At 40.3% G+C, this 15,072-nt stretch overlaps 1 protein-coding gene across 1 annotated transcript in view; it reads right to left on the reverse strand.

Annotated features, from left to right (window-relative positions):
* Positions 1-15,072, reverse strand: part of PHACTR1 (phosphatase and actin regulator 1) — a 294,138-nt gene that overhangs the window by 115,190 nt on the left and 163,876 nt on the right. Inside the window, exon 5 of the mRNA XM_058832069.1 lies at positions 174-338. Within this exon, the coding sequence (XP_058688052.1) occupies positions 174-338 (165 nt within the window). The remainder of the gene's footprint in view (positions 1-173; positions 339-15,072) is intronic.

Here is a 15,072-nt window from a genome sequence, read left to right on the forward strand (position 1 = left end):
TTTTAAAGAAAAGGCTGGTAACAGAGTTAAAGATCTCCTCTTAGAATGTGAGGAATGTCTCCAAGCCAAGCTTTAAGAGCTGAAATACATATAAACTGAGGTTTTATTACACAATTTCAGCCTTGATGAGCAAATGTTCCAGATTAATAAACCGACCCCAATGCGGCTGTTACCTGCTGAAGTGTGTTTAAATTTTTCACTCTTCTTCTTCCTCCATTTCCATGGCTTAAAAATTCTCCCAAGAGTGGCAAATTTGCTCCTTCTTCTGATTGGAGGCGTGTGAGTCCCAGGTACTAGAGAATCTGAACGCATTGCAGCCAGTCTTTCTACCTCTTCAGCTGTAATTTCAGCAAGAAAAAGAGAAAAAAAACATGGAAGGTGAGAAGTGAAATAAATGCTTTAATAAGTTATCAGAAAAATACACAGACAGCCAAAATTTTTCATGGACACAGAGAAGAGTAACAAAGGGAAAAAGCTGTAGTCTTTCTTACTTTAACATTCTTTTATTTTCTTTTGGTGAAATTGTTAATCTACTGTAAATAACAGTAGTAACAACAAGATTCAACATAATATGGGTTATTATGTTATAAAAGTTATGACTTTTAACAAATTGTTCTACATTGCTCTAGACAGCTGGCAGTTCAGCCATCAGCCATTCATGGGGAAGTGTGACAGAGACTGGTAAAGAGGATGCTATATAATTTAAAAGAAATATTACAAGTTTGGGTTTTTTTATTATGATGGAAAGAGATATTTACTTTAATTAATATTTATTAAGAGCAAGGACCCTTTGGTACTATTACCATGTCCATTAAAATTGCTTGGGCTACAAAAAGGAGTTACATTCGGAACTTCTTAGTGAGAGGGTGCTAAAAAATCATAGAATTGTTCAGGATGAAAAAGATGTCTAAGATCGGGTCCAGCTGTTAACCCAGCACTGCCAAGTCCATCCCTAAACCAATCCCCAAGTTCCAGATCTACACATCTTTTAAATCCTTCCAAAGATGGCGACTGCACCACTTCCCTGACAGCCTGTTCCCATGCTTTACAACCCTTTTCATGAAGAAATTTGTCCTAACATGCACTCTCAAAGCTCCCTAGTACCACTTGAGGCCATTTCCTCTAGTCCTACCACTGGTTACCTGGGAGAAGAGGGTTACCTCCACCTGGCTACATTTAGCTACATTCACCCTCCTTTTAGGTGTTTCTAGAGAGCAATAAGATCCCCCCTGAGCCTCCTTTTCTCCAGGCTGCCTCAGATACTCACGATAAGACCTGTGGTCCAGAACCTTTACCAGCCCTTCTCCAGCATTCCAGTGTCTTTCTTGTAGTGAGGGGCCCAAGTGTAGCCCCATTTTTCTGCCCACTCTCTGCCCTCCCATTCTTGTGCTTAGCTTTTAACAATTAAACTGTTAATTTTGGATTTTAATACAGTCTCCACTTAGGGCTGAATTCCCTTGAAGGGGATAGAGGTTTTCACTGAGCTTTTGTTCTTAAGATTTCTGTTATCTACAACCTTTACCCTGTAATACATCATGATAGTCTCAATATTGAAAAAAAACAAACCCCCAAACCCTGAAGAATTTAAATTACCCTTACTACCTGATGAGAACAAGAGAAGTCTGGAAATCTGGGGATGGTCACTTGATGCAGTTATATTGCATGGTCCCCCCCGTCACACATTTGCAAGGCAAAATTTATGGTGATAGTTTTGGGAAATAACATCTCTGTCATTAGAGGCACAGAGAGAGGAAAGCCAGGACCACAAATAAAACACCAACAGAGGGAAGGTACCAGCCACAAGAGAGGTTGATGTCTCTGTGCCACAGCTCCCAGGGATGCAAGAGGGTCTCCCTGCCTTGGGCTGAAGCATGCAGCTCTCTCCCTAAAAAAAGCATCTGCATAGTTCAGTCAGCATACAAGTGTGTGGTGCTGTTCTGTCTTTTTTGGCTTTTGGTTTTTTAAGTTGTTGTTGGTGTTTGGTTTTTGTTTTTTTAAGGGATACCATTTCCCAGACTTATGTTGTAATGTGACACTGCCACTAACACTGATTTGGAGTGGTTTGCACACACAGTCTGGATCCATAAAGACAGGATGCAGATTGTCATCTCTTCTCCTCTGAAGACAACAGCCCAGTGTTTCTATTCACCTCTAGTATCTTAAATATTAGCCTCAGGCATGAGCATGGGCTCAGGAACCTCAGCAAGAACACTGCTTTGAAGGGATGAGCACGCCCACTCCACACTGACAGAATCACCAGAGATTTTGGCTGGCAAATTCTTATGTATCTCAATGGAAATTTTTTTGAGGCTTTAAATGAGCCAAATTTAGGTTGGTTTTCATGGGAACAGGCAGATGCATTTCTAACACAAAGGAGGTTTCATTTTCAGAATTCCAACTGAACTACTATTTGAGTCCCTCAGGTTTTTCCATGAAGGTTGGTTATTTTGTTATTGCTCTTTTGTTTGTTTTGAATGTTAACAAACAATGCAATCTTTTTTCCTGTACAATATCAATGCCAGATACAGCTGCCTGTAACTTTCCAAAGAAGAAAAAGCTATCCAGCAAGATAGAGTGAGCCCAGATATTTCAGTGTAAATGGTTAAAAACTGCTGTTCTTTGGGGTAATGGAGAAAAAGACATTTCTGAGAACACCTCTTTTCAATTTAAAGCAGAGGGAATAAAAGATAATCCGGCCAAACCATTTCATTCTGTTCCAGCTCTTTGTGCCTGACTGCCTGGAGAAATACCTTCTTATCCAAAGAACCCATTACAAGGCTCTGTCCTGTACAGGAGCTGGGACATGCTGTGTCAAGGCTGGGAATTGCCTGGTTATGCTGAATAAACCACATGGGTAAAAAGAAGAGGAAATCAGAAATTTCCTTATACTTTCTGATTTTACAGGAGCCCGCTAGGCCTCAAAGACCAGCACAGGGTACAGACCACTGCCCTCTATATGCACATCCAAAGGGACCACTCCTTTCCCCCTTCCTCCATTTTTGAGATGCCTCTAGTTCAAGCACTTAAGATCCCACTGTATTCCATGGCTGTGATTTTTTAGAGATGCTGCTAAAACTAATGGGCTGGTATTGCCTTTGGTGTCTTATTTGGGGCATACAGGAAGTGTCCCATTGAGCAAACTGGGAATGACAGGCTACTGCTGCTGTTGAATTAGTCTTCCTGCTACAAACCTAGTGCTGAAACCTACTGAATTTTCTCTTGCTGCTTACCCTCTCTGCTTTTCACCATCACTGAGCCAAGATCTCTGCTACCCAGATGCCTTTGTTATGAAATCTCAGAGCTGCAACAGCTTCTCTTTGCTAGCTGGTCCTAACTGGTATTGCTGAGACCATTTCCTGGAGAACTGACATTCCTTAAAGACACTCTCACAACATACACACAACTCTGTCCCACACCAGCTGCGCTCTTACTGCCCCTGGGGAAGCCTCTCCCACTCAGGGTAAATGAGTATAGATTTACAGTCAGGCAAAACTAACAGTGGAGTCAAAAAGAATTTACCCAGAGGGTGGGTTCACAGAAAGCCAAACACAGTGTCAAAGCCATTTCCATATTTTGACTGCTCTTCCCTAAATTTCAGTATTGTCTCACACACAAATCTGTGGTCTCAGAGTCACGCAGTACCTGACATCAGTCATGAAAGTGTCCCTTCTCTCCTTCATCCTCTCCAAACACACACAGAGTTCCAAGCTAATGCAAGTAACAGCTCTTTTTCCTTCTCATTCGCATTTCTCAGAAGGACATGGTTTTTTTCATGAGAAAAGCTCTCAAGAGCACTGCTAATTCAAAGCATAATAATCACTGGCTAGGAATAAACCACATTAGCATAAAGCCATGACAGTTTTAATACGGCAAGAATAAAAGCAGACCATGATGCAAGAAGCAAATGCCAGAATTCTGCACTCTTCTCTGCTGCTGCATCTTTTGCTCAAGTTGGCCGGATTTCTCTGTCTTTTTTGGCTCATAATAACTATTGACTGGCTGTGGGCTGTGACACCCACTGCTGACAGCAGGCTCCGTAGGCTGATTTCACACCTTCGCTGTTCCCAAAAAAGCTGGTACTTGCAAGAATGGAAAGTAACCCAGACCTTGCACTCTTTTTCTATATTTTTGCCTTCAAAGAGGAAAGCAGTCCCAGCCTGATGAGTCTGCTGAACTGGGAGAGGGAGCTGCCATGTACATTAGTACCTGTAGTCACACTGTTGAGATGTCATCTTGATGCTGGTGCCACAAATGGGATGATTATGGGTTACAGATGCTGCTGATAGTGCTTTCGAAATTTGTTCTGATTTTTTTCCAGGATCTAAGAGATCTTTTTGAGACACAAAGAAATACTGGCACCTGCACTTAATGGCAACAGGGTGATGCACTCCCCTCCCACTTTCTTCTGTCCAAGTTGTCCAAGCATTCCAGAGCTAGCAATAGGGAAACTAAACCTGAGTTTTCCATAGGCTGTGAGCTAGCTCTCATGATTTTATTGTAGTTCTTAATACTCCTGAAGTTCATACAGACTTTATATAGGGCTTAAGCAAGACTTGGGGTTTTAATGAAAAAACCTCACCACAAACTGAAGTACTTTGCATCTAAGTAATAAATATATATATATATATATATATATATTTATATATATTTACATGTTTGAATATATTACAAAGAAGAGGCCAGGCCATCTTGGACCTGTTCTGTATGTTCCTATGATTTTCCCACATCTTTCAGTAGGGTGTTGATTTCCAGAAAATCCAGTAAGAGACAACATAGGTGTCGCCTACTTTTTGGATTTGAGAAGCATAGCATGTAGAATAAAGGTCCTCCCAGAGACAACATAGCTTATGAGGTTTTCCTGGAGAATGACAGCCAGTTTTTGTATTCCCACTACTGTCTGGAAATCACTTCACCTACTAATGTTGCTGATATGTAATACCATAATATCTAGCTTCCATTTTAGAAAAATATCCCACTATCACTACATTTGGATACAAAGAGAAATTTCACCGCTGAAGACTGAAGCCCACCCATTCCACTAGTGGTCTTTAATATTACCTTCCTTACTGGTAATCACACCAAGTTCTCTCTCAGACCTTTTCTTAACACTCATTTTTCATAATTAGACACATGATTACCTGAACAGGAAATTCACTTCACCAAGTTAGATTTTAAGTCTTCCTAGGAAGTTCAAATGGCTACTTTGTGCTTTCTGTTACATTTGCACACATCTGTAGTAACAGGCTGAAAATTATCTTGGCCCTAAAGATGCAATTAACTAAATGTGTCATATTATTCGATGACAAGAACTCTATAAATAAAACCCCCTAACATAATACTACTCACTGCCAATCCACATCCAACCAGTCTTTATTCTGCAGATAAGTTTCCAACAAACTTCTGTTGCAAGGTTTCTTTTGAACTTGCACCCCAAATATCCTTCACTTCAGACTGCATGGACCTTATTCTAGCAGCTTTGTTCAACACAAGATGCAGACACACCATATGTCTTTTTGAAATGACAGGAAACCTGAACAACTCCTCTAATTGCTGAGCACTTATGTCTACACTTTACCCAAACGGGAACACTTTCAATTAAAAAAACACCTTGTTTTTCTTTCAGGAAAATGGTTTATTTTCTGCTCTTCTATTATCTTATGCTCAGTTGTTTCCCTTTAATTTCCTTTTGCACCTGGAATTAATTTCCATCAGCCTTGCCTTTACTATGTGAATTACCCATTTAAACTTTTCCTAACTTCACAAAGGTCTGTTTTCCAGTGAAAAACATGGCATGGCATGCTGCAGTCTAAACACAGTCTTGCCAAATGAGGATGATTACCTATCTGGTGGAGAACAGCTCCCACTGGATGTATGCATTTGCAGTGGCAGTGAGTTGGCATAATGATTTTATGAGCTGTGAAGAGCCTGTCAGTAGCTTTCCTCTCTGCATGCTAAGCAGTGCTCACCTGTTCCAAACCCCTGCCAATTATTCCTGTTCCCCAGGTGTGCAGCGCTTCGAACTGTGGTCACGAACGGAGTCTCTAATCTCTCAATCTTGCCTGTTTCAGCACAGGTACCACACCATGGTACAGCTCTGCTCTCAGTTGCAGTCTCTCTATTGCAGTCTATTTCTCTTGTTGGCACAGAAGTGCAGAGAATAGTTTTGGAAGTCTAATCCCTCTAGGACCCTGCTTTTGACTCATCCCCATTTTGACGTAAAACATACATTATTCATGATGATTGCAATCTGAAAGCCACTTTTTTAACCTCTGCAAACTACATTGCACTGAATGCATCACTCTAAACATGTCTTTATTGATAAGAAGTCTCACAAAACAACAAGTATTTTCTGTATTGTAAGATAGTACATAAGATTTTCACTTGCAACAAAAGCACTTTATGTCACCAATAGCTATATAATCTCTTCCTACAAACCCTGCAACTATAGAAAATAGGAATTTTTAGATTTCTTTGATATCAACTGTTTTGTGCATCCTTTATTGCTCTTATTTATCACCAGGTTTTCAATTTTTTATGCATTTATTTCATATAGAATCAAGGCTAAATCAAATAAACAGTACTGTAGCTCATCACTGTCATGTACCCAGACACTGGAGAAGACACCATAGGTCTGTCCTGGGCATCACACACAATATCTGGAGACTCAGCAGCTCCAAAATAGGACTCAGAGCAGTCACTACAAGTGAAACACATCCAAAAACCAACCAAGAGAAAAACAGGACCAGCAAAAGCAGAAGAGATCTCACACTGTTCTTGGGGCTGCAGTTCCATAGGTACCAGGAATCGCTCCAGTAAAAAACTTCAGCTTGAAAGGAAGGGATATTTTACCCTTCCTAATTGACAAGCAGGGAGGAGATGCATGGTTTGCGCTTTTAAGAAAGCAGAGGAAGTAAGATGAGATGCAAGGACTTACCTGTTAGAGCAGGCAGAGAACTTTTTTGGGAGAAAGGAGAATCATGGGGTCACTTTCATCTCCCCTTTGAAAAGGCTTAAGCCCACATTTCTGATTTTCCCAGGGAACACTACTACAGTTCATACCATGATGGATGAAAGAGCACATCTATCTGGCTAAAACTGTTATTTTAAAGAATTCAAGACCTGCTGGGTTTGAAAGAAAGCATTAGTGATAGTAATGGCATTGATCTGCCAGCACAAACACCCTTCTCCCAACACTATTGCTGAGCTTTACTGTGGGTTCTTTACTGCCTCACTTATATATTGAAAGAAACTACTGTTCACAGCTGTGATTTGTTCAGAGCCTGATCCTGTCCAGTTCTGTACAAAGGAGACTAAAGAGGAGTGAAGATGCTGCTTCTCACTCTCCCTTCTTTTCACTTCTGGTAGGGGATCTTCTGTTTGAGGCACGAGGTGGGAGAAGAGAGAAGTGTGGTGCTGTCCCCTACATCCTTTCCCCAGAAAGCAAAAGCTAGAGAGTATGGTTGGGTAGAAGGAGCCCTGTTAGCAGAGCTTGCTGGGCATCCAGGGAGAGGGATCCATGTTTCAACCTGTGAAGAACTGCCATAAAATCTCATGTTCTGGTGTAAATGTCAGCTACAAGCAGAATTTCTCCTCTAGGGCATTGACTCCAAGGTAATCACACTGCCACACTAAAAGCTCACCTGGCAGAGAGCATCAGAAAAATACTACTCTTCAAACCTCCTTTAAAGGTATTTTGCCAAGAAGGAGATTAAATCTCACAACACCAAAAAATTCAGAGGAGAAAGCTGAGCACAAGTCATACCCAAAGAACTACTGCTATTCAAGGCTCTGACATTATGTAAAACAAATGAAGTGCTATGAGGCAAAACAGTTGCAGTGGGGTTTGTGACTCTCACTTTATAACTCCTCCAATACATGTTGAGCAGGTTTGGACTGGAATAGAGCTAATTTTCTTCATAGAAGCTCGTATGGAGCTAGGTTTTAGATTTGTTATCAGCACTGAGAAGAACAGTGTTGGTAACACAGGGATGCTTTTGCTTACTGCTGCTGAGCAGGGCCTGTACAGTGTCAAGGCCTTTTCTGTCCTCACATGGCTGCAGCAGCAAGGAAGCTGGGGATACACAGGGTGCCAGGAGGGGACACAGCAGGGACAGCCAACCCTGACTGACCCAAGGGGTATTCCAGACCATCCACTGTCATGCTCAGCACATAAAGCTGGGGAAAGAAGAAGGAAAGGGGAGATGTTTGGAGTGATGGTGTTTGTCTTCCCAGGACATTGTGATATAGGGCTCCCCTTTCTGGGGATGGATGAACACCTTTCTGTCCATGGGAAGTAGCAAAGGAATTCTTCTGCTTTACTTGTTCACGCAGCTTCAGCTTTACCTATTTATCTGCCTTGATCTCAAATCACAAGTTTTCTCACTCTTCCTCTTCTCCTTCATCCTGCTGCGGGAGAGTGAGCAAGCGGCTGTCTGGAGCTTAGTTGCTGACTGGGATGAAACCATGACACATGTGGACAGGACTAGGCACCATGGCTCAGGAGTCCTAGATAGATCCCTGCAGACGCTTGGGTTGTTAAGCAATTTGATTTTTCTTTCAGTCATACCCAAACTTATCAACTAGAGTTAAGTCACAGCCCAAGGTCTTCCTGAAAGCCAAAGCTAAGGACAACAGAGAAGTTGTCTTCCTTCCAGCAAATCTTTAACCCATTAAAAAAGAAAAAATTGAAGCCCAGGTACCTTCAACTCCTAAATATACCCTGATGAAGAAACAGCGCATAACATTTTCCTATGCTTGTTTCAGCTTGCTAGTGATTGAAACTGTATACTTGAAGGAGCAGGTAATGATGACATTTTCATGGTTGGATTTCTCTCTTAAACCAGCCTGAATTACAAATTCTACTCAGCTGCAAAACACAAAGCAGTCCAAGAAAAGGATCAAGTCCACGAAAGCCCATGGGTTTGTTGCTCACATTGTTCTAGGCTTCTCTTAGTGGGTGACAATTTTCCCTACTGCCATGTGGGCAGAGGTAGACACAGTTGCTCACATAGTAGAGCACCTTCGCTCTACCAGTCCTCACTGGGAATCAGTGAAGTTCTTCATCCTTCTAAAAATAAACCACTAGTGCAAAAGGTTAGCTGTTTATTTGGAGAAATCTCAGAAAAAATATTTGAATACTTTTAAATTTCTTAGGGGATTTCTGACAGACTAAACCATTTCGCATCCTTTTATTTTGACGTTCTCAGAAGTAGGAATATCCAATATTTTAATTTTATTTTACTAAAAATGTGTGCTTTAGAAGGCATATCTTTATATTTTTCACAAACCTGAGAGGGGCGTGTCCTCTTATTAAAAGTAACCCTATTAAGAAAATGGGATTGCAAACATTAAACTTCCTAAATACAATGGTACTATCTTACCACTATCATCATAAAGATAAAAAAATTGAGTTTTTAATTATTGTAATGGCTGGAAGAAGAGGAAAAAAGCACCTCATTTAAGAGCTAGAAAGTTCAAACCATTCCCTTGTAAAACTCTGTATTCCTTCCCTTAGGAAAAAAAACACCTCTGTTTTGTTCTTTAAAGAAGTTGATAGGAAGCTGGCAAAGAGGAAAGGAGTAATTATACCAAATGGCACATTGATAATGAGCCTAAACACCAGTTTAAAAACCTCCCTCAGTTACAGCCTAGCAAAAAAAATGTTTCATTGGACTCTGAAAGGAGACAGTCTGTATCCATGTTCAGGAATTTTACAATAAGTACTAAATACTTTTGCTTTGAGTACCTAAGTGCAGCAGTACTTATGGTCTATGCTGATTGTCATTAGAATGAGAACTCTTTTATTTATTCAAATTATAGTTAGTTTAGACCCTTGGCTGTGGTGAAATATCTGTTTAGGCCCTTACAGTAAAGGCTTGAGTTTCAAAGATGAATACTCAAAGGGGACAAAAACATCCATGATTCCTTTAAGATCATGAATAAAGCATGGCAAGTTGCTGGCTAAAACACACTGAGTATTTCTGTGTGCTTTTCATAGCTACGATTTCACTTTTTTTTCCACCATCTTTTTTAGCATTAAGTTCTAGGATGTTTCATGGTTGCTGAGCTCTGCAGGATATTGTTCCTGCTCAATAGATTTATAGGAAAATCTCTGGTTTCTAAAAAGCTGCTGCTGCCTGGAAAAAAAGAGCTGGTGTGCATCAGATAATCAAATTGGTATATCTACCTAAGAAATGTTAGTTAAAGGAAGCACCTATCTGTGCACATAGCTTCAAGCTCATGAATTATTCCAAGTCCAGCAATCAGAAATAGCTCAAAAATTGAGAACAGGTTTAGACCAGAGCTAAGGAAAAAGATACTACAGGGAACCAAGAATCACAGAAAAAGCTCTGAAATACTTCCAGATGCTTTATGCTCTGAAATAATGCTAGGAGAAAGAAATGAATGAAATCCTGATTGTAGCACAGTGAACGACAAAGGAGTCAAATTACCTTAGCCAAACCATCTGGTGACTGGCCAAAGATGCTAAAGGGTCCTTTCCAGAACGCTAAAATTTACTTTAAAGAAATTGGCAGAAAAGACATTAGGACATGGTGTGACAGAGTACTTTCCACTGTATTGATGGGAATGATGGGAATGATGCCTTTCTGTTGTGTTTGAGAGAGGAACCAGTGGCATGTTGTGAGCTGCAAATGCAAGCAGAGCATTCAGCAGCTGGGGATGTGCCTACACAGAATCACTTGGCCATGAAATTGGCAGCAAAGTTCATTTTCAACATCATGAAGGTAACAGTGATAGGCATCTGCGCAATGTTTCATTTCAATCCAGAAGAAGGATTAAATTCAACCAAACCCTGACATTTCTTACAATTAAAACAAAGGGATCTCTTTTCACCCCTTCACTGCTGGTACTGGACAAAGCAACAAACGGATGAAATCTGTTTTTCCTACATGCTGAAAGTTTCCTTTCAAAATCATCAAGATTCTGCTACCAAGCAGATGATAAAAAAACCCAAATAAAAACTACCAAACCAAAACAATAAACCATAACAAGTACAACATAAGCCTTTTTGAGCATTTCCTGGCCATATAAACTGCCTCTTTCTATATAACCTGTAGGGAACAGATTCTCAATTTTAAGTACTATTCTCTTTTAGGAGAAGTATCTACAGGACATCCTACAAGTATCACAAATCCCTTTCTGTCAAGTCAAATATTATATGCTCTTCCAACTGAGCTGGAGTATTTGCCCCACAAACTTAATGTTCAAAAATCTCTTTAGTTAAACAGCATTTTTGTTTGAATTCACAAGTCAGAGACTGTCTTGAACCATGACATCTGGCTGAGTACACCAAGTTTTAGAAGGCTTATGATGGTGTTCAGATTGAAAATTTTTCCAAGCATTTAGTTAAAAAGGGAGGAAACAAGAAACAAAACAGGTATGTGACTGCAGGTATGAACACACAAACATATAAAAATGGAACCTGGTCTACATGCAATAATAATGCAGAAATCTGAACAAAATTAATCATAGCAAGTGAAGAATACCATTTTCTTGGTAAGCACAGGGATCAGGTGCACTATCTGAGAGCTGATAAATTCTACAAGTAATGCCCATCTTTATACATGCCTGTATTTAAAAAAAAAAAAAAATTATCTCACTGGGCCCAATGGCCAAAAAAAGCTGACAAAATGAAAAACAAATGAAAGCAACCCCAGAGAAAAATATCACCAAAAAGTGTCCTTCTTGAGCATCTCTGCAATGCCAGCAAATGTATTAATGAACTGATGCCTGTCTTGCTGTTTAGTGAACTGGCTGTTCTGCCAACTTGAGATGAATAAGAGAAAGAAGCATCAGCTCACTGGAACTACATGATCTCCCTATTTTCTTTTAGGCTCATGGATTTCTATGCTCAGCACAAGCACATTGAGTTCACAAGGAAAATGGCATTTGACTCAGATGACAAAAACGCATAGAAAACCAAAAGCACATTGGTAAGTAGACTCAAATAATGCAGGGAAAATGCTGTCCTTATTTAAAGGAGACACACAAGAAAGAAAGAAGGAAACACCTCCCGAGTTCTAGCTTGCTAATGCATGTGATTTAGGGGGTAGATTTTGAAGGAGAGGAAGCTACACAGCTGAGCCTCATAAGCCCCTCCTTTCTTTATCATTTAGATATCATGTCTAATTCTCTTCAGTGGCTGCTAGAGGAGCCCAAGTTTGGCAGCTACAAGGAGCAGACAGTCAGAAATTGCTCTTCTCTATTCAGATGCTGGAGCAGGCAGCACATTCCCTCCTAAGTGCCACAGCAGACTGCTGTAAGACACCTTCTCACCCTCATGACAATAAACCCAAAGACAATTATTTTGGGGCTGTGAATATTAATGAAAGTTTTACTCATCTCACTCTTCTACTTCTCAACAGGGTGCAATTCAAATTCAAATAGGCAAAGTTCCACACAAGTCTCTGCACCTGGCTTTCCCTTCAGGGTGAACCCAAATTTCAAGACTACTCATCCAATAAAACCAGTGTGCTAGCATAAGGAAAGCATCCTGTTTTGCTGGTGTATAGGAGGAGAGGGATGAGGTCTTTCAAATTCTGGTTTCACTTCTGGTCCAAATAGCTTCCACCATTCCATCCATCCATCCATCCATCCATCCATCCATCCATCCATCCATCCATCCATCCATCCATCCATCCATATGTCTGTGCACCTACACTGCTGACTGTTCAGTCTGTACATCTGAATTTTTATCAGTGTTGACATTTTAAGCAGCTTGGAAAGTAAAATGGGAAAGATAAGATTCTATAAAGCACTACAGCAGCATGACACACATACTCTTTATGAGAGTTCAATTTCAGATGATACAGAAGAAATAACATTCCTATTTATTTTATTTATTTACTTACTTTACCAAAAGTAAGGTTGATAGAGTCTCCATGTTAAAAATAACATTGGAGATGCACACATACAGTTTCAGATAGTATCAGAATATTGGAAACATCAAAGTAACTGCACCCAATGCATGGGGTAAAGAGAGATAAAGGTGGTGCCATAATCTTTATGACATGGACTGCTGACATTAGGGACCATGACTACAGTCCGTATAGATGTGAATATATGGATCATCAATAATTTGGAGAAACTTGCTAATACATAGACTGTGGGTGCAATAGACCATGGTGACATTTCCAGGTCTGGCTCATTTGTCATTAATACATCAATTACTCATTAATGAGTATTCTAATTATTTATCCTAAGATCTTCAATGCATTCAAGTCTGCTAATCAACACTTCCATCTGTTTATTCTTGAATGTGTATTAAAAGGATAACTAATACCAAGATAACACTAACTGTGTTGCAGCTGAACATCTCTTAGCCTACAGCTGAAGATAAAAAATAGGTATCAAAATTTCTAACAAAACCTAGACTCTTGTTTCTTGCCATAACTTGATAGTCTCAGTATTTCCATCATTACACTACTGTGCTTCCAGAAGATTTAAAATACCAGTAACCTCTGTTTTTTTAAGTAGATAATCAACTTCTCTTAGGAGGCAAGGTGAAATAAAAATCATTCTCTGCTACCTAAATCTCCCAAGATAAATTAAACAATTGGATCCATTTAAATTTTATTCCCTGCAGTTCTATTGCACAAAGCCATTAGACTAATGGCCTGAGAGATGTCATGCAAAAGATGACAGAGGGCAAGGTCCTTCTCCTAAGCAGTGATAGGGGAGGGTGTCTACTGAACTGCAGCACTAAACCTGTCATTCTAGCCTTGGGCTACACAGCTCAGGGCAGGAGGAAGGAAAGGGAAAATTTGAAGTACGCCTTACATTCTTTTCAAAATGATCCAATCAATATATACGCTGGGCTCTCCCTACACAAGAGGCTGTACATCCTAAATTGCAACCTTTGGGATTCAGAGATTCAGTAAGTCATGGAGACTGAACACTCTGCCTGATTAGGGGCAAAGAAACAGGTGCAGTAATAACAAACCAAGTTACACAAACCAAGAGCTTGGAGCCTGCAGGTCTCTTGCCCCAGTTTATATCCTGACTAGCACACTATAAATCATAAATATGCAGAAACCTGCCCTCCTCTCCTATTTGGATATTTTGGACACAATTTTACTTTTGGGGAGTAGGGGAGCACAGTGGGGGGGGAGCTTGGGGAAGGTGGGGAAATAGTTGTATTTTATTCCTGAGTCATATCTTCAGAACTTAAAAATTTCCACTGTCTATGCAGAGGAAATATGCAGAGACTGTCAGTCAGGTCTGGCCATCTCTCATTTGTAATTTTCCTCACTTGGGTTGCAGAGCTTCCTTTCAGGGAGGAACACTGCATGTCACTGCATGAGAGGTCTTTCAACAGCATAGCTTAGTGTTGGCTGATGGGCACTGTCATTTTGGGCATGTTTCAGGCAGGGTAGCCTGAACATTACCAAGCCAGAATGCTATGTCTAGTGGTTCCAAAAAAGCTGCAGCAGGTGATTTTATAGTGGCCAATTTTATTTTTGATTTAAATTATACCATGTGCTAGATGTTTCTCAGAGCAACAGAAATAACTCATCTTTTGAATCTAAGAGTGTCATCCAAAGGCAAAGGCTCTGCTAGATTTGCCTCATCTTCAGTAAGCTCGACCCAAAGCCAGAAAAGTCAGTGAGAGATGACAGTGACATGATCAAACATTATCTTATTCCTCTCCACCCAATCCTTTCTGAGACAAGAAGACTAAAAGCAACAGACCAGTGAAGATTCATGTCACTTCACAAGAGCAAAAAAACAGCAAGAGGACAGTTTTCCACCTCCCAGGGATGGCAAGAACATCATTATTTTCTGAGAAGCGTGAGAATCAAAGTCACAAAGGAAAAACAGGGCCTCCAAGTGTGTCCCAACCTCACTCCTTTGCAGCTTTGCTGCATTCATTTAGATAATGGCAAACATCACAGTACCCTCCAGTTTCTAAGAAAGCCACTGAAACAAAGCTGGCTTAACCACTGGACACTCTGGTGCTGCCCTTCAGTTATACTAGTCCCCTGATGCTGGAGTTTGGCTAATGGATTTGGGATGGTGTGTGAGACCTGGCGTGATCCATTAAAGAGACTA

The sequence above is a fragment of the Poecile atricapillus genome, chromosome 2 (genome assembly GCF_030490865.1).
Source record: "Poecile atricapillus isolate bPoeAtr1 chromosome 2, bPoeAtr1.hap1, whole genome shotgun sequence".
NCBI lineage: Eukaryota > Metazoa > Chordata > Aves > Passeriformes > Paridae > Poecile > Poecile atricapillus.